Genomic DNA, 20,560 nt, shown 5'->3' on the forward strand with positions numbered 1-20,560 from the left:
AAATTTTATGTCAATAAATAAATACATTTAAATTAAAGGTTCACTAAATAACTTTTCTGGCATTAGTACGTTAAATATGACATTAAACTATAATGCATTCAACCAATTACAGATTTTTTTGTGTTAAAAATCCCTCAAAATACATTCTTACATTTAGAAGATTTAACTTGGCCCAGTGTCACTTGCTTGTCTCCATGAATATAGACATATTTTTGTCATACTGTGGAAAATCCCAGGCAAAACATATCCTGGGAGACACAGAGACAAGCAGGTGGCCTAAACCCCACCAGAAAATGTACATAGTGCATACATAAAGCATTCACTGATGTTTAACTAAGGTAAATTACAACACTTTTTCTCACAGTTAACTCCAGGTGGTCTATTGTATCTGCTCTCAACAGTTCAAAGTCCTTTTGCTGATAAGGTCGTAAATATAATCTATTTATTCTTGCTACTGAAACATAAGAAAACGCAACAGGCCTGACAGATAACCTGAGCGCCAGGTTAAGACTGATGACAGTAGAGTGCTGGACAAGCACAGGATCTGGGCATGAGTTGTTGGAAAAAACTGAAGTCCGCCAACTGGGCTTATCCTACTGCAGTTTTGTGTCTCTATGGGTTTTTTGCTTCCAGCAGAGTAGCAGAGCCCTTCCTGACGCCATACCTGATTGGACCTTACAAGAACATTTCTGAAGAAGTGGTAAGAACAACATTCCCTTTAAGTTTAGTTGCATAAGAACAGGAAAGTAACTGCGCTCTTTGTAATTGTTCACCATCAAAGGTAGCTGGTTTGATAGGTCTATTCACTAGAGACGACAAATTAGTACCAACCCTAACAAAACGAACTAGACTAAGTATGCGTGGAGCAGGGCATTAAAAGTGACAAGTGTTTGTTCTTGTTTTTCAGGTGACCAACTATCTGTTTCCTATATGGACCTACTCTTACCTGAGTTTCCTTCTACCTGTGTTTCTGCTGACCGACTTCTTAAAACACAAGCCTGTCATTGTAATTCAAGGACTCTTCCTGGTTTCCAACTATGTGTTGCTCTGTTTTGTTCCAGGTTTAGCTGCGATGGTCTTTCTACAGGTGAGATACTATTATTACTCTGGAAACTATTGTCAAACTGACCATAGTTACTATCTTTCAAATTCCCCCCCCCTAACAATGGAATTTCTTTTAGTAGTATAACACAATAATTCCTCACATTATCTTTTTCCAATTCCATTCACAGGTTAACTATGCGGTGGTGACATCAACAGAAGTGGCTTATTTTTCATACATATACAGTGTAATACCCATTGAGAATTACCAAAGAGCAACGGGTTACCTTCGTGGTGCTTTGTTGGTTGGTTACACATTTGCAGCATCTCTTGGCCAGTTGCTTGTCTCTGTGGCTGGTAAGGCAACTAACTCTAATTAATATTTTTCACTCACTTGCTGCCAAAGGACCACAATTGCAATTTTATGACAAACAGGTTTGGATTACTTCTATCTCAACGCCATCACTCTTGGACTAGAAATTGTGGCTTTTCTCATCTCTTTATGTTTGCCAATGCCCAAGACAAGCTTGTTCTTCAAAGGGACACAGGCCTTTCCCACAGAGAATGACACTCTTAGACACAAGAGTGACATCCAGTGGTGCAGCAGAGAAAATATAACAAGAGCAGGGCGTTTACTTTTGCAAAGTTTTAAGGAGTCCTACTCTTCAAGGTAGGGCCATATTTATGTAGTATTATATTAGTATACATGCCATAACTGTATTTTTGTTTTGTTATGAATACAGTAAGTTAATCTGTTGGTCACTGTGGTGGGCTTTGGCCACTGCAGGCTACGTCCAGATTTTCAACTACGCCCAGTTATTGTGGAACCACATCGAGCCATCAGCGGCATCATCTACATACAACGGAGCTGTTGAGGCTGTCAGCTGTCTGGCAGGTAAGTCTGAAAACGCACTCCTTTTCTTTTTTTTTCTTTTTTTTTTTTCATCACTTTTTAAGCTGAACCATGTAAATAATATATAATTTTTGGGTGGATGAAAGTGGTCAACAACACTCAACAAATAAGAGGATACATGTTGTAAACATTTTTTCCAGGTGCACAGTATGACAAAGTTCAATTATATTATAGATTAGACATTATAGATTCTTGCTAATATGTATAGGAGTAATAAGAGCGACACCATGTGTATTTGTGCTTACACTTGCTACTCCTCTCCAGGTGCAGCAGCTGCGTTCTGTGTGGGTCATGTTAAAGTGACCTGGGCAGTGTGGGGTGAGCTGTCCCTAGGCCTGTTCTCAGCTGCAGGGACTGGTGCAGTTTTTCTTATGGCACTGACCAGTAATATTTGGGCTTGCTATGCTGGTTATGTTATATTCAAATCATGCTACATGCTGCTCATTACCATTGCTGTGTAAGTTGAAAACAAAAGATATCTCCTTTTTTACACTGTTCATAATTCATAAATTAATTTTCAGATTTCAGATTGCTTCAAACCTGTCCATGGAGTGCTACGCCCTGACGTTTGGCATCAACACATTTGTGGCACTGTTACTACAAACCATTGTGACTTTCATAGTTGTGGATGACACTGCTTTGGGACTGGACATTGTGACACAGGTACCGTTATTGGCAATAGTGCATTTTAATTGAGTCTTTGTGCATTGAACAAGCTGCTAACGTAGTACTAGTTGTTGTAATAATGTTCTTAATAATAGTAATAAGAGTTTAATTAGTTTAGTCAGTGGCACCAATAGCAAATAAGCAACACTAGTAGCAAGTAATATACAATTTGCAGTTATGACTTTAAAGTACCTGACTGTTGATAAATCTTGTACTGATTTGAAATACTCACACATCAGTAGAGTAAGCAGAGAGAGACATCTAGTGGACATACGGTTCCACAGTTCCACATAAGCTATACTTCAGAAACATTTCAAAAGAGCATAGTAGGGAAAATATCATTGAAATATTTAAATCCACACTTGAAAACTAAAACCTTAATGATTAAAGCTTTGACTTATAATGTTATGTTGCAGTTCATTATCTATGGGTGCTACTACGCAGTCATCTCAGTGCTGTTCCTGATTCGAGGGATGTACACAGCCTGTACCAATCAAAGCCATTCTGAAGAAAAGGACTCTAGTGTGAAGGTGGTCTATGAAGAGCGCTTTTAAGCACAGATAATAAAGACAATAGAACAACATCTTACATTTTGTTTTACAGAGAAATGTGTGCATACATGTGCTTAGAATAAAGATACAGAGACACCTTAATATAACTCAAAACATAAGATTAGATCAGCCTTTCTTGTCTCCTTAATGGGGAAGTAGGCACAAAAACACAACAAACGAGACAACAGACATCAGACAGTCACTCCACATTCACATTCACATTCACATACATCCATTAGTGGCGGTTACCATGACAATAACGAGGTTCAATACAATACAAATTTCTCATCAAATTCATCAATACTTTCCTGTCTGAGGCACCTAGAAAATTGTGTCCAGTTCTGCTGCTAAAACAGACTCTGACTTGCAGATTGCCAACACATATTGGACATTATCACCCAAAAAGTACAAATTAGTTAGAACTAGAATCCATCAATTAATCTGTATCAATTCATTAATGCACACCTTAAAATTCACGCTTGTTTCTTAGGCTTTAAAAGATCCCATAAACATATTGCGTTAAGTGAAACTATTTATTTTTATTACGTCATTCCATGCCGTAAGTGCAGATGTTTGAACCATGACCAAGACCGGTTGTTGATTGACTAATGACTTAAAACGGAAGACAAGTATACACAGACTAAGCGCCTTCGTGTGTTTGAGGTAAAAGGAGTAACTCTGGTTTAAATGGAACTAGTTAGGCGGTGGAGAAGTTGGAAGTCCGACTGGAGGTATGCCACTGCATTGTTGTGCGTGTATGGATTCTTCAGCACTGTCAAGCCATTGGAGCCTTTTTTAATACCATTCTTGAGTGGCCCAGACAAGAACTTAACAACAGAACAGGTAATCACACTACATACTACTATCAATAATTAATTCAAACTTAAACGTGCTTGATGTAACTTTTTTGATGGAGGGTCCTCTACTAACTTGCTGCACAATATGGCATTAAACTTAGCTATCCCCATGGTGACAATCAGGTGGCTATTTTTGAGCAATTAAACAGTCATAGGGCAATTAATACTAGATAAGCTTAATGCCATACTGTGAAATACTCCAGGCTAAGCAATAACATCTCCATGGAGACAAACACAAGACAAACCCTCATCAGAAAAGTTACCTTTGGTGCACTTTCGAAATGTAATCCTTGTGATGTTTATGGCAGATAAACAATGAGATTCTCCCAGTCTGGACTTATTCCTACCTCACCGTGCTGGTGCCGGTGTTCCTGCTCACGGATTGGCTGCGTTACAAGCCTGTGATCATCTTCCAAAGCGCTGCTCTTTTTGTCTTAACCGCGTTACTCTACTGGACCAAAAGTGTGCCAGCCATGCAGGCCGGTCAGTTCTTCTATGGGGTGGTGACAGCATCTGATGTGGCATATTTTTCATACATTTACAGGTATGGATGTCAAAGTTTCATTTGGGATTGGAATTTGCTGTTGGGATTATTGTTGTTCATCAGTTCCACTCTTGGTAATGTTTGTTTATAGCACCATATTTAAATCTTAAAAAATTAAGTCTATAGTAACACAAACTTTGTACAGCGACTGTACAGTGGTGGTGGTAACTGCCCTGAGGCATACTGATTGAACCATGGTTGCCATTCTGTGCCATCAGCATTTGTTCCACCATTAAACACAGAATCACACAATCCGATTCATACTCACAAAATATGAAGTGTTTTGCAACAGCCTCAATTACAGTATGAACTATAAATGACAGATTTGAACCACAAACCTTTATTCTATCTTCACTGAGCACAGTCTAATCCAGAGTGTAAGATAAGTACGCTACTGACCCACATGTTAGCAGTGTGATTCCAGCTTCAACCAATGAATGCTGTTGTTATGTCCTTGGGCAAGACACTTATCCCACATTGGCCCCAGTGTCTGTGAACACTGGTGTATGACTGGGTGAGTGGTTTGTGCTTGGGAGTGCCTCGAAGGTGAAAAAGCAATGTATAAAAATGTGACCATTGACCAATAAATATATTAAGTTTCTTTACTTTCTTCTATTAAAGGTGTACTATGTAACTTTTCTGGTGGAGGGTCTAACACTTGCTTGTCTCCAAGGAGATGTTACTTTATCTGGAATATTCTATGGTATGGTGTCAAAATTGCCCATTTCCTCCATAGGAATGCAGATGAGGCCCTCAAGTGAAGTTACAAGTGAGATCTGTGGAGTGGCTAGCCCACTCAGAGTAAGAATGCATGTTTTTTGAAGGTCTCTTTTTTCTTTTTTGCAATAAACAATATAAGTTTAATGCAATACTAGTGAAACTTCTTGACAAAGTAATGACATCTCTATGGTAACAAGTACATGGTAAATCCCCAACACAAAAGTTAGAGTACACCTTTAAGTGTTTTGTTTGTTTTTTTTGTACATTTTATTATTTGTACCTATAATTAGCCTTACATTTAACAGGAAAACAATGAATAGTCTAGTATGCTTGAGATTTGATCATGTTTATTCTATTTTTTCTTTACTTGCAGCGTCTTAGAAGTGAAGCGGTACAAGAAGGCCACATCTTACAGCCGCAGTGTGCAGCTTTTGGGGTACACAGTAGGAGCTGTCCTGGGACAGCTCCTGGTCAGTTTTGATCTGATGTCATACATGAACATCGTGGTATTCACTATGGTCCTTACTGCTCTGGCCATGGTTGCATCCTGTCTTCTGCCAATGCCAAAAAAGAGCATGTTTTTCCACACAACAAGACCTAATGCTCAAGAAGATGGAGGTCAGGACATAGATAGGGGGTCTACTGGAGTGGTCCAAGATGTGAAAGAAAGTAACTCCACAGGAAGGGTCAGTCTTGGTAAAATACTTTGTCTTGTGAAGAAAGATTTGGCTGACTGTTACTCATCTAGAAACCTCTTTTGGTCCATATGGTGGGCAATGGCGACCTGTGGCTATAACCAGACTGTCAACTTTGTGCAGGTCAGTTGATAAAATAAATAATTATTAATAAAAGGTGCACTGCTTAACTTTTCTGCTTGACACTACGCCACCTGCTAGTCTGCTAGGGATGGTCAACTATGCCTAGAATGTTCCACAGTATGGCATTAAACTTAAACAAAAATACAGTGACATGGATAAAAATGTATTCAGTTACAAGTACTGCTTTCAAAATTGTGCTTAAATAAAAGTAAAAAGTACATATGTAAGTTCCATTCTTATTTCAGGTGCTATGGGATCATGTTGAGCCCTCCCAGAACTCCAGCATCTACAATGGCGGAGTGGAAGCTGTCTCTAACCTCTTGAGTATGACTACAGCCCATATTATTTGTTTTCTATTAGATGCATTATACATTACTCCCCTATAGGTGCAGCTACAGCATATGGTGTAGGCTTCACTAAGGTGAGATGGGAGCGCTGGGGAGAGCTGGCACTGGGTGGATTCTCTGGACTGGGGTCAGCCTCCCTCTTTCTCATGACCTTTATAGGCAACATCTGGGCATGCTACGCAGGATATGTGCTCTTCAAATGTTTGTACATGCTGCAGATAACAATTGCCATGTAAGTATTGAGTTATAGTTATAGTGGCTAGTAGTGATTATTTAGGTTTCAGTAAGGAAAAACAATTAAGTGTGACATCGCACATATCAGGCTGGCTGCAGGATTGATCATAATATTGGTGTTTGGTTGAAGGTTTCAGATTGCAGCTGGTCTGTCACTGGAGAGACACGCACTAGTGTTCGGAGTGAATACTTTTGCAGCATTGGTTCTGCAGACAATCCTCGTGTCAGTGGTCGTTGACACTAACGGATTGGGTCTAGGCATCCTTCCACAGGTGAATGTGCAATATTGTGATATTTTATAGTGATATTAAAAACTAGTATTTGTTATACATGTTTTTTTTCCCCACAGTTCACAGTATATGCAAGCTTTTTTGCAGTCATTGCCATGGTTTTCACTCTAAGAGGACTTTATATCATATGGACATACAGAAGTGAAAGGCCAAACATACAAGAGATCAGATTCTAAGATGCTTTTTCTCCCTTTGTGTACTGTAGTATTAAATTATTGACAACAGCACAATGCATATAAAGCTCTTTTTATACAAAACAATGTTACAAGATCTCACACATCAATGTAAATGAACAGTTTGGTCAACTTTGACTTAAAATTCATTTTAATATATATACTGTATATATATTTACACATTAACTTAAAAGTCTATCATGAAAGTGGTTTTCAGTTCATAAGCAATTCCCGTTATCCACCTGAGTGTGGTTGGACTGTAGTTAAGAACCATACAATTCATAATGAAGGGAGTCACCTGCCCCTCCAAAGCAGCAGTCTCGCAGTTTCCGCCTTTACAATAAGCAGTCTTTTTCTCAAGTGAGCACAGCTTTAAATATTGTTTTTTTTTTTAAACAAATACATTAACTGGCAGTTCCTGTTAGCTCTTAAGAGGCAAAAATCTTACCCTTGTGGTTTGAATACAAATACTGATATGCACAAAGATTTTTTCTTGCAAAATATGTACAGAAGTGCAGCATAATGGATAGGATGTACTGTATGCAATAACTCAAGTTTCAGCCTTTGAGATTATACTTTGTGGCTCAGTGGAAGCCAGTTCACAGGTTAAATAGAGAGGAGGGGATCAACCTCTCCCTCAGCACACACCACCACTTTGTCTTATAGCCATAGCCCCTTGCACACGTTCATGTCATAGAAAATACAAATCCTTACAAACATTGTTTTTTAAAGCTACTTGTAAAACAAAACAGTGCAATAGGTGCAAGCGCGCCATTTTTGACCCTGTAGTGAACCCATCAGCGATGATCACTATAAGAAAGGATTTGTTGAAGAGCCTCCAGCTGGATACTGCATAGATGGCCCTGCACCCTGAAAGCAGATGGCATGTTAATAAATATGTAGATTTGAACAAAAACAAAATTGACTTATGAGCTTCAAACCATGTGATTATTTCATGCATGTTTGAGTAATCCTGCATATGAGGTTTGAGTTTAGGGGATATGGCCTTGTGTGCACTTGCAATGGTACTTACAAGGAATGGATTACTAGAAACCATAGGTCCAGCCATTGTCTGCCCAAAAGGAGTCATCACAGGCTTCGCTTGACCAAAGCCTGGATATCCACCTGAAAAAAAAGAAAAAGAAAAAAATAAAGAAAAACATTTCTACTTTAAAAATAACACAACAAATGAATCAAATAAGATAATGCATATTTCAGATATGTGTATAGTGCATACTGTAGTAGACAGCTAGATGCTAACCATTGGGTTGTTGTGGATATGCGGGGGGCTGAGGAAAAGGAGCTTGACCGGGAAACTGTTGCTGAAAAGTCCCACTAAAACTGGTTGGGAGGTTGAAAGCACTGGCGTTTCCAAATCCAGATGGCATACTCATAGACGCAGTGCCGAATGAAGCTACAACACAACACAGCACAAAAACAGGTAGCACTGAATAGCTGCTCAATGGATATGATATTTTTGCTAAGAATGCAAACCAATGAAAACGCAAACCAACATCTGTTAGCCAACGTCAAAAAAATCAAGATAACCAAATCATCTACAACCTCATGAGAAACAGTACAAGTTACACATCAAGTGGCTTATCGCAATTGTGTATACAATTAAACAAATGCAAGTCATAAGTTTACATTAGTTAGGGTTTTTTTTTGTAATTAGAAGTGGGAGATATTTTTGACCAAAAAAGTACATACTGTCCGATTATCATCATAGGGATATTCTCATAAAATCATTCAGCCGTTTTTGTCAATATCACCCACCTCTATTTTCCGTTTGGTGAAAAAATGTTAAAGCATTCATACAAAAATTATGTTTTTTAGGGGCAGAGTACACCATGGACCTACCCAGGTGGGGTGGAACTGCCTGCCCCTGAAGAAACCCCAACAAACCTGTCCCGTGTGCCAACAACAATGAGACAAATGTCAAAATAACTGCTCAGTACTAGCTGAATAGCTAAAGCCTTTAGAATACAAGGACATACCAGCTGCTGCTGCCACATTAGCTGCTCGGCCGTTGGTCTGAAACGGGTTGGTGGGAGCTGCAGAAGGGCCAATGCCAGCAGCTACAAAAGGATTTGTTGACTGAGCTGTGGAAACATAAACAGAATGTTTAAAACATTGAAAACAGAATGAATGTGTAAAATTCAGTCTACACTAAATGCGTATTAGGATTTAAGAAAAAGTACATTCACTAACCTCCAAAACCAGGAACCATTGTGGGCATAGTCTGTGGTGGTTGTGCTGATGGTGCTCCACCCTCTGATGCAAACACACTGCTGCAGTAAAACAAACAGAGGTAGTTAAGAGATAGTGTAGACAGTATAGTATATACTGCATATCAGATCACATTGAGCTCACCCATGAGAGGTGCTGGTGGTGTTGTAGACACTAGTGGGCGCTGACGTACTGAACACAGTGTCAAGTTCAGCTAAAGCAGCGTAGCGATCTCCTCCAGCTGCAGGGATCTGGGCCACATTAGCTGCTGCTGCGGCTGCACTTGTGCCACCAGGAACACCACCTCCTAAAGTAAAAACACACAGAGGTGGGAAAGTAAAGAGGGTCCCAAGGTGGCTGCCATTTTCAACCTACTAAAATGACAACAGTTTAATAGTTAGAAATGTACATATCCAATAACAAAATATGACCAATTATCGTTGAATCTTATATGAAGACTGAATAATACCCGGTCTTTTACACTGCTATTCTGAGGGACTTGTTAGTTGACATGTTTTTTTCAATTCAATTCTTCAATTGAACAGAAACAGAACAGAGAATTTTGAGTTTTGTTCTGGTATTGGCCCTGTCTACAACAGGCTAGGCAGGAGTAGTTTACCTGGCTCGGTTTTGCCAGAGCTAAAAATGTTATCCAGGTCAGCCAGCGCTGCGTATCTATCAGCAGGGGCACTACTCTGTGCAGCTTCTCTGCCAGCTGTGGAGTTACTCTGGGAGGAGGAACTGAAGGATCCAAAGTCAGCACTACACGATTTGGGGAAGTTGTCAAAATTTGCAAAATTGGTATTTCCTAGTCCCCCTGAGGTGCTACCTGCATAAAAAAGAGAAATTAAAAAAATCATAAAGGGGACATTTTGACGCCCTGAATAAAACAAAAAAGAACCTTTAGAGGGACAGAAGAAGCTGCAACCAAGAATTAATAAGCAAAGGACAGACATAACTGAGTATAGACTACCAGTTTTAGGGAAGGCAACAATCAAAACCTGACGACAAGGCAACAATCAAAGCCTGACGACAGTTAGTCATAAGAAAAACCATCTGCTTTTTCAGTAGAGTATGTCACCAAGTCACTGAGCCCAAACCAATTATAAATGCTCTGCAACCTGCTAGTCTGCTCACTTTTTTATTCTGATATTTTAGATGCTTTTAGTTAACACACAGCATAATGAAGGAAAGCTGCAAGTTTCAGAGGAGTTGACACAGCCACATGCCACACACAAGCAGTGAGGAAACGTCCACTAGACAGTGGGATAAAGCAAGAGGCTAGACTTACTGTGTGCTGCCTGGAGGGGCAGAGCAGTACCAAACTCACCCATACTGCGGCTGGATGAGAGCACAGTGAAAGCTGGCAGCCAAAATCAAAGTAAAAAGGGACAGAAAAAATGAAGCAATGAGGCATCTCAGGGAAAGTGGACAGGCAAATGAAAAAAGAACAACAAGCAGTGGTAAAGAAAATAAATGGAAAATGTATCCAAATGATTGCATTAGACAGACAACAGTGGCTCTCAACTAGAATGACTTTTATTACTGATTATTTATTGTTCTTCTCAACCGGTGTATTTTTCTAGTCAATTTTCTAGTGAGCCATCTCAAAGACCTCCTTGAAAAATGATGATACATTTCAGTGGGTTGTTCCTTTCATTAAACAATTGGCAGATTTTCCAGCCCATGTTATGTAAAATAAGAGGAAGAACGGACAGTTAGCTTGGAAGAGTGCAGACATCAGGGTAGATAGGAAAGGCAAATGAGAAATATAGAAGTATGGAAGTCAGACAAATATGAAGAAAAACTATACAATAATCAAAATAATTACTAAAATTATACATGACGTTGGAGAAAATATGCTACTTTGTGTTGGACTGTGACTAACAATTGCTCAAGTTGACTACCAAGGTTATTACTTTTTCTATTGGTAAAGAAAAACGTGTTTTTTCTGTTAGTAGAGTAAATTATAAGTCATGCTTTTTTTTCAATTAATTGTTGCAGCCCTAACCTTGACAGAGCTATCAGGAAGGTGTTTGTTTACACTACAGCTGTATGCAGAATATACCTGTATTTGTAGGTTGAAATGAAGCAGGAGCAGAGGGGAAACCACCTGATGAGGCAACAGTGGTCCCAAATGTGTCAAAGTTAGCAAAGTCTGCATTTGCACTGGTGGTCTGAGGCGCTGGGGATGGATGGAGTGACAGAACAAAAAACACAATGAGACAACAGGATAAACAATGGGTGAAATGTCAGGCGGTTGCTGAGAACGCATGACTAACACAACTGTGGAAAAACAACAACAGATATTTGGTGGTAAAAACTGTGAAATGGAACGATATAGATGAGAAACACAAATGCTATGGTTATATTGCTGGAATGCCACAAGGATAATTACATTTCATTACATTGCATGGAGAAAGGAAACACTAAAAGATTTATGTACAATTAGTCACCAGTTGAGGATCTGACATTCCTCTCCTGACAACTGTACCATCAAACTTTGCATTTATGGTTGTAACCCCTGGAGCAGCATCGGGTAGCGACCAAGCACCCTTGTATCATAATTAGATCTCAACAAAACGGGAACTGTATCTTACTTGTGTGACTGTTGAAATGTGCAAAGTTGGCAAAACTGGAATTGGCGCCAGCGTTGACGTTAGGTGGGCCTGCAAAGATGTCTCCTCCCAAGTCACTGAGGAGGTCAAACTTCTTGTCATGAAACTGCTGCGGATGGGATTGTCCACGGCTCACGACTGGAGACTGTTAAAAACACAACACTGATTTAGATTAGAATACGCACACACGTTTAAGTTATCATATGTTATAATAAGGCCTGTCACGATAACAAATTTTTATGTGCGATGTATTGATGAAGAAAAGACGATAAATTATAATATTGAAACTAATTTATGCCACTGACAATAAATAATAATAATAATAATAATAATAATAATGACAAATAAATAACCTTAAAGCAGGATTACCTTCCAAAAACTTCTAAATGTACAATATTGTTAAAATCATGAGCTGCAATAAATAAATGGCTGAATGAAACACTTTTGTACTTAGTTTGTATCTATAATGAGTCCAAAAAGAGTGGTTTATTCAACATTTCACGACTTAAATCTTATTCTAGTAAAATGTTCACATGATAGATATTGATCCCAAAAATATTGGTCCAGCTTTCATATACTGAAAGAACGGTACCTGATTGGGTGGGGTGTTCCTGTTGAGGTGCAGCGATGGTGCAGACTCTCCTAATAGTGTCTTGAGTGGTCTGACCTCTGGGGTACTGCTCGTGCTGCTGTTGGACGAGCCCGAGATGGAGGCATGGACTGAAGCAACAACCTTGGCCTGTTCTGGAGGTACCCACCTGAAAGCCGGACAAAATGTTAATTATTAATGATAATATTAGCAAAAGACATTTAAGTTTGATTAAAAATGAAACTGAAGGCCTATTTGGGCCCTCGATAATTGTAAAAAAGATTGTCCCAATAATGATAATCAAATCATACTTTTGCAAGCAGATCATACTTTTTGTCAGCAGAAATGTGCTGAAACATACCACTTTCGAAAATCTACATTGCCAGACTACAACAATTCAGATACATGTCAGATGTGATTTTTAAACATACATCTTCACTAGAATTGAATTGTTTCAATTGCCAATCTCTACAGAACAAAAGGTAAAAGGAGCTATGAAATTAAAAACTACCACTTGATGACTGCAAGATGGAACAAAGCATTTTGAGCTTTGGAGATGTAGATGGACTAATAATAAAGGGTTACTGAAATATGTGTGACTTAGACAACTCCGGGTATCTTTTTGAGAAAATAACAAGATTATAACATTACTTATAGCTCAAAAAGTCAATTTAGTGTAATATAGGACCTTTAAACCTTACACTTAAATTGACACCCAAAAATGTACCAATTAGAACAAAAAGAAAACAAATAAATGTTTAAAATGAAAGTATTTTAAACTTAGAGTTACTTTAATGACCCACTGTCACACTATAAGTTTTAGGTAGAAAACCCCATGCAGCTGGGAGTTTCTACAGCAAGTAGTGACAAGTCTAGACAGAGACACAAGTCCAGTGCCAATCTCTATCTTCCACTGCAAAATGAAAAGCTAACTACCGCAATGCACGACAACAACCATATGGCATTTTATGTGTATTCAAAAACATAACTTAGAGAAACAACAGTAGCATATTTAAATTCTGAGCAGTTTATGACCTACATTTAGAGTAATTTAGCTACTTGGGGCTAACTGCTAGGAGCTGTGTGAGACATTCCAAGGCAGAGGGGAAGAACAACAGTAGACAAACACACAGCTGAAGTGTCTATTAGTTTGCACTGGGAGCAATGAACAATGCTCACCATCTTTTCTTCTCATATTTCTCTTGGAGGAAGTCTTTCACTTTCTGTGGTTCTCTGAAATCTGGTATGGATGAGGTTCTGTCATCATACAGGCCCAGCCAAATCTGTTTACATACCTGAGAAGAGAAATGTATGTCAGAGATCGTTCAGCCTTAAAGCACATTCAGTTTCACAACTTAAATACAATCTAGTGTTGTCATGATACAAAAATTTCAACACTAAGGAATAGAATCGATACTTGATACCAATTCCGATACCACAGTAACAAAAAACACTCTTTATTTAAACAATACAATGTGATTTTATACATAAATAATAATACTTTATTTTATATTACTACATGGCTTTATATCTACGTAATCCCTAAATCCTACAAGTAGATCCCATAGTGGTCCATAGGCGTATACTAGCTATTTAGGAAAGGTTCACTTCTGTCCTGTGAATGTGACTTTTTTTAGCATCGATACCTGCTCAAATAAGTATCTAGCATCGATACCAGTTTTGGTATTGATTAGTATCTGATTTTCGATACTTTTGACAACCTTAATACATTTGAACAACATACTTTCACTATAGTGTCAAAAGTGTCAGTATTGTTAAACTATGTGTCCTCCATTTTAGGTTTCGACGAAAACAAATTCTAGACTGTGAACACCTTAAAAATGGAGCACATGAGAAAATGTGCGAGTAGTAGGCGTATCTGCATTATAGGTTACTGCAATGCTCATAGATCGATGGGAACTTTGAGCTTCTGTGGTCTTTGTGGTTAAATTGAAAGCCAACTTCACTTTTAACTTTTCAGTCCTCGCCTTCTTCCAAACTAGTCTGCATCTCTTTTCAGGTGTGAAACTGAAACCTGAACACTGCAGAATTGATATAGCAGCCTTGGATCTATGCACTAGTTTCAACCTTGAGTCTTCCCCTGCTGTTTCAATTTGGTTTATAATAGGCTTCGCGTCCCAGGTGGCATTGCTCTATTCTGTGCTCCATTTACTAGACATGGCTGAGTGATGCTTATAACCAGAAATTGTGGAGTCTTCCTGTAATTCTGACACAAAAAGACCATTCAATATACTTTAAAGAGGGACAAACCACCTAAACTCACAACATCTACATTTCAAATACAGCTGATAAACTCTGTAGTACCTGGAGGACTCAAGGAGAGGGTGAGGGGAGAGGAGGACTGGGGTCTGGAGATATGAGGAACAGTGTGATTCGGCTAACATTTCAAACTCCATTCCTGCAGCCAGGAGTTTGAAATCATAAACTTGTCCGTAATCCCAGCAGTGTTGTGTGATGTCACCAAGCACTTAAAATTTCAATGGTGACTAGAGCCACAGTTTTATATGTTTTGACCAGAAAGCTGCAAAATAACCTAGTTTGCACTAAAATGACCAAAGAAGCACGAGGAACAGATAGATAAAGCTCTTAAAACACTATATGTACACAGTTTAGCAGTGAAAAAAAAAGTTGGGATATAGTTTGACTTTAAACGTGATCTGATTCAGCTAGAATGTCCTCAGCATACAATAAAATATCAGCATCAGAAAACTTTTTATTGTCATCGTCAGTGAACACAACTCACAAACTACCCTGGCTTTAATAGAAAAAGAACTGTAGTTTAAACCTCAACAAACATGCTCTGAAATGTGTGGCGTTCTTGTATTAGTTTAGCAGTTAATCTTTCAGATTTCTCTGAAATGCTCCTGTGAAAACATAACTCCAAATATAAAATACAACATAGGGCTTGTATCTTAACTGATTTATTTATTAAGTTCATTGTAAGAGATACATGGGGATGATTTATCTAATGAAATGATTATGCCATTATGTCTTTGGGATAGCGCATGGTAATTAATACATGACTTATTCATATATGTTGTACTTTATTTCTACCCACAGTCACATTCACTCTCAGTCAGACAATCCTTAACCTGTGTACAGTGTGTCTTGTCCAATGACACAACAGCACTATCTAGACAAAAGCATACATTTCCCTTGTCAAAACAACATTAGGATAATGAGCTCCCACCTCATTGCCATGTTTCTGTAGGAACTCGATTTCTGATTGCGTGAAGGTCGTCATAGAGATGGACTTGACTCTGTGGGGCGGATTAAGTCCTCGCCTGTGGACAAAGAGGAGAAGATAGAGGTCACTGGTGAGGACAATGCGTGTGACAGTAGTGGGACATGATCATTCACCACAATCAAATAAACTGGCTTTCCACAGTGTAGACCAATGTTTCTCAAGTGGGGTATGGCAACCCCTGAAGGTCCCTAGGCCATGTGGTGGGGGTCTTTCAAAGCTTGTGATAACAACTGATCATTACTTAAATACTACAGTTTCATACGATATACAATTCCAAATATTTGTTTTGATGGAAAGAACTAATGACTATGAGAAATGGGATATTTTCATACTGATAAGCAATTCCCAAACTCAGACAATAAAAGGCAAGAAAATGACAGAACTGAGAATAGCGATAGCTGTAGTAGTGTTGTCAAAATACTGAAATTTCAAAACTAAGGAATAGTCCATGAGCGTATACAAGTCTATGTGCTCTTATACTTGTCCTAATGCAGCTCAAGGTCATTCTAAAGCACATGTGTCAAACTCAAGGCCCAGGGGCCAAATGCAACCTGCCACATGATTTTATGTGGCCCGCGATAAGGTAAATTAAAACGTATGACTGTCTTGAAATCTCAGTTTATCAGAAGATACGCAGTTACAATCATATTTTTTTTTTACATCTAAACATATATGCAATGTTTGTAGTCAAGTAATAAGTTAAAAAAGCAGTTACAATGTTTGTAGTCAAGTAATATGTTAAAAAAGCAGTTACATTTATTATACATTACATTCAGTTACATTTATGCTGTTTTACAGTTACATCTGGCCCATTTTGTTGATGTGGCCCTCAGTGAAATTGAGTTTGACACCCTTGTTCTAAAGCTATTCAAGAAAGGTTCATTTATGTCCTATGACTAACTTTTTTAGTATTGATACCTGCACAAATTGATTTGATACTAGTTTTATTATTAAATATTATAAGATTTTTTTTATACTTTTGACAACCCTTGATTGGTGTGTAATGGTTTAGAAATTAAATTATTGTAATAGTAAGACCCATAATCCCAGGCAAGTTCTGCTGTTGAAGAGGCAGTTCTTCCGAGTTCAAAATGGTCATCAACTGTAACAGGTCAAAAACAGCCTTCAGTGGTTTTTATATTAAGCTTGCAGAGTACTTGACTGTTTATTCTTGATCCATGAGTAAGCAACCACATTAGCAGGAGCTAGTGTGGTTGCAAGGTCGCAATGAATTTAGAACCAAGGTCAGTATTTAGTCTGCTTTATCGGTATGAACTGGTAATAACAGTCCATAAAAAAGGAACCTCCCTCCCCAAAAAAAGTCTTATTTCAGCACATTTTGCCTTTCTGTAACCTTACATACACAACACAGTTGGCAAATATTTGCTCATGTAGGGTAGGAAACACATCAGTGCATGAGGCCTTCTGGGATCAGAGATGGAAAATATGTTTAGTGCCAACAAAAGCAATAATATAATATCTTAACTAGTTGAATAAAAAAAAAAAAAGAAGAAAAAACTAAACAAAAAACATTATATAATTAAAAAAGGGAAACAAAAATGGCCATGTCATTACATCAAATTGTTGTGTAATTGTAAGTAATTTTACCATGTTTAAATTTGTTTGGACTCTATAGTACTCACAGTATGTTGCACATATGGGTCCTGGCTTAAAGTGTAATACTAAACCCACCTGCTAAATTATTCACCACTTCCCTGTACAAAACGTGTTCTCAAGTCCACCCACACTTTACACATTTGACTGTTCTTTTTGTAAACAAGGTCTATCTTTCACATCATATAAGCTGGCAAATGCAAGTTCATTAGATACTTGTAGTAAATTTCACTTGGGAGTCAGCTGTTTGAGTGGCCTGAGGCGACTGACTGATCTCATCCTTGTCATATAAAATCGAATTAGGTCAGATAAGAGAACATCAACAGCCTCAAACGTCTTAAATGCAGCACTTCAAAACATGTGTCAAGCTACAAAGATAAATATTTCTTGCTGCACCTTGGGTAGTTTTGGTATTGCAAAGGCCATGGGTATTATCTGCATGGTCATACATCTAGGTCTGCTGCTGAATTGATTCAAGTTTGTTGGATTTTTTTTATTTTAAAAACACACTCTTCCATTACACTGTTGATAATCTAATTGTAATTATTTTATAAGATTTTTTTAAAAAGAGCTGTAAGAATTTTTAAGACATTCCACTTGAAATATTTGTAATGTAATAAATCTATTCCTTTTTATGTGATTAGTTTGAATTTATGCCTTACTATAATTACAGTAATCATTCATGCTGTCAAGAACTCAAGTCAGTTGTAAAATTGCATTGTTCCTTCACACATCATTCATATTATGCATGTGCTCTCCAGTAAACAATGGAAGACTATATTTGAGCTACCACCACAGCTCGTCAGCTCAGAACAGTGACAGTGACACTTCCCATGTCAGCAGCTGACAGAGTGGGGGGACTTCTTGGCTGTAAGGAGCTCTCCACACAGACACATTGTGAGCCAGGTTCCTCTTGGGAAAGCCTCCACCTTGATGAGGAATGTGTTTACATAGCAGATTCCAGCTCCACCCACTTAGCAACCGCAACTATAAGTGGAGATTTTCTGTAATGACGTAATGCCTCTTATCGCCCCCCCCCCCTGGAAATGACTTGTCAAAGCAAAAACTATTATAATTTAATATAATTTATGAATTTAATATATTAACCTGTTGATTTCTGGCAAGGAATTCCACATGCAACTGCAAAGTACAAAAATGCTGCCCCTGCCAGAGTAAATATTGGCAAACAATTCAGCAAAAATACAAACTGACAAAAAACAGAAACGTTGCATTTGCCTCGCAGAATGTTGAAAGAGACAATACTTTCATAATTTCCTTTTGGGTCGTGTTCAAAATCACATGGTGCTGATGTAGCTGATGTGAGGCCATGGCACTTCCTGAGCTTACAATCACAACAGGTTTCCAGCATAGATAAGCCACAGACACTGGTCCTACAAATCCTCACTTTAGCCAATGTCTCACCAATGCCATCCATGCATATGCTGAAAATAAACCTATAAAACCTATGTCTATTCTAATCTGTAATTAGATGAGATCTGACTTGATACATATTTTTAGATGAGAGAGTGCCCATGGCCTAAGTAGGGTCAAGTAAAAAAAAAAAGAGCACACTAAAAGGTGAAAAAGTGAAAGAGAGGTTAGGTTTTTCATTCAGCAGCTAGTAGCTGCACCGCAAATAAGTATCACATTTAAACCTAAAATAGAACAATAAGTAACGTGTGGATTGCATGACCATTGTTGTTAATATTTGTCTGAATTATGATATGGTAAAATTTTTACATATTTATTTGGATAACATTTGCCCTTGACAATGGTGTTCCTAAATCACACAAGCATGTTGTTCATTTTCTACTGTTTATGAATCCAGCAGTTACAGAGAATGCAGATCAGACAGCATGGGTAAGATTAAAAGGAGAGACTTTAAATCTGCTTAATGCAAAGTAATTTTAGTGTGTTATTGTATGTACCATGAGGCCTGGTTTACAGTTTAATGGAGGAGGGTTATCTTTAGGTGAATAAGGAATGCAATGCTTCACTAATCCTCAGTCCTGAGCTACATAGGCTTGATGATTACACAACTACACTTCTAGAGATCGAGTAATATATACTGTTATCTAACCGTTATCCGTTAAGGAATTAACATTTTTTAGTAAAACCGGTAACAGCTTATAACAGCTTCTTAATTATTTAACTTGTTGCATAGTGTTACATTTCTGTTAGGAAGATATTGGACTTTTGTTGTTATATTTTTTCATGAACGATTTGCAGTTCACATTTGATATTTTGAAGATTTTGTCTCAGACCATCCAGAACGTTTATCATTTTAACAGCAACTAGCAGTAGTACTAGCAGGCACTTGGCTTATCTCAATCCTAGCTTGCAAGTCACAGTGAGTTGGTAGACTCTCTAGCACTGAGAGTTTAAATTAGCCACAATCTCTGATCAGTGATAATTTCACTGTGTTTGACTCTAATCTGCCCGCACAGTAGAATGCATCAAACAATGACACAACAGATTAAGACCACACTGACACACATTGTGATAAGGATCCAACGTTAGCTAGCTTCCATATGCTAACTTGCAGTGTTTGACGCACATTGCAGCGGCTGAAGGGTATCAAAACGTTATGCCGTGTGCGCCATGTCTAAACTAAGGTCACTGGATTAATGAGAGTACTTACAGGATGCCAGAGCAGGAGGTACACACAAACGAGCCCACAGTCATGTTGGCATAGGTTGGGCCCCGCTGATCGCAGTCAAAGCACTTTCTATTGGGAGGCAAACTCGTCATTTCTCTAAGCATCTTCAGGTGTTTCTCCTCCTGTTTTCGCTTCGCACTCGCCGCCATAGTAAAGATCTTTGTAGCACCAATAAATATACAGTAGGACCAGCTATCAGAGGAGAGAGGGACTTGTGCTTTTTCACGACTGCCGCCCGGCTGTGCAGAGGGGTTAAGAGCTATAGACAGGGCGGCCTCGCGTCTTCTCGAACAAGGAGTTTGAGCAGAGAGGCGTTCTGCTGAGGAGAGCAGGGGGGCGAGATGGTGCATGCCACACACTTCCGCATTCGTTTTAATCCCGTTATGTGTGTATGAATTAACATTGTACTAGGCTACATGCTTGATTTGA

General features: G+C 38.4%; 3 protein-coding genes across 6 annotated transcripts; 2 read left to right on the forward strand and 1 right to left on the reverse strand.

The window, feature by feature from the left end:
- The first annotated feature begins 460 nt into the window (after positions 1-460).
- slc19a3b (solute carrier family 19 member 3b) lies at positions 461-3,346 on the forward strand. Its single transcript, XM_033977106.2, has 8 exons — positions 461-700; positions 908-1,087; positions 1,233-1,398; positions 1,477-1,711; positions 1,785-1,936; positions 2,219-2,411; positions 2,476-2,617; positions 3,037-3,346. Exons 1-8 carry the CDS (start codon positions 551-553, stop codon positions 3,172-3,174), a joined length of 1,356 nt encoding a protein of 451 aa, XP_033832997.1. The 5' UTR covers positions 461-550; the 3' UTR covers positions 3,175-3,346.
- Positions 3,347-3,791: 445 nt separating this feature from the next.
- slc19a3a (solute carrier family 19 member 3a) lies at positions 3,792-7,211 on the forward strand. The gene is made up of 7 exons (XM_033976447.2): positions 3,792-4,014; positions 4,337-4,572; positions 5,666-6,110; positions 6,356-6,434; positions 6,497-6,689; positions 6,822-6,963; positions 7,041-7,211. Exons 1-7 carry the CDS (start codon positions 3,859-3,861, stop codon positions 7,155-7,157), a joined length of 1,368 nt encoding a protein of 455 aa, XP_033832338.1. The 5' UTR covers positions 3,792-3,858; the 3' UTR covers positions 7,158-7,211.
- Positions 7,212-7,272: 61 nt separating this feature from the next.
- Positions 7,273-20,456, reverse strand: agfg1a (ArfGAP with FG repeats 1a). 4 transcript variants are annotated; one of them, XM_033976438.2, is made up of 15 exons: positions 20,114-20,456; positions 15,802-15,895; positions 13,770-13,885; positions 12,594-12,759; positions 11,984-12,146; positions 11,452-11,568; positions 10,675-10,746; positions 10,003-10,212; positions 9,528-9,690; positions 9,366-9,445; positions 9,152-9,256; positions 9,015-9,059; positions 8,416-8,568; positions 8,188-8,279; positions 7,273-8,024 (listed from the first exon to the last, which is right to left on the reverse strand). In XM_033976438.2, the coding sequence occupies exons 1-15, from the start codon at positions 20,278-20,280 to the stop codon at positions 7,965-7,967; spliced, it is 1,803 nt and encodes a 600-aa protein (XP_033832329.1). In that variant the 5' UTR covers positions 20,281-20,456; the 3' UTR covers positions 7,273-7,964. The 4 variants fall into 4 exon arrangements, with proteins under 4 accessions (XP_033832329.1, XP_033832331.1, XP_033832330.1 ...); XM_033976440.2 differs by lacking the exon at positions 10,675-10,746; XM_033976439.2 differs by lacking the exon at positions 9,015-9,059.
- Positions 20,457-20,560: the final 104 nt, after the last annotated feature.

This window comes from Periophthalmus magnuspinnatus, chromosome 13 (genome assembly GCF_009829125.3).
Source record: "Periophthalmus magnuspinnatus isolate fPerMag1 chromosome 13, fPerMag1.2.pri, whole genome shotgun sequence".
In the NCBI taxonomy this organism is placed as follows: domain Eukaryota; kingdom Metazoa; phylum Chordata; class Actinopteri; order Gobiiformes; family Gobiidae; genus Periophthalmus; species Periophthalmus magnuspinnatus.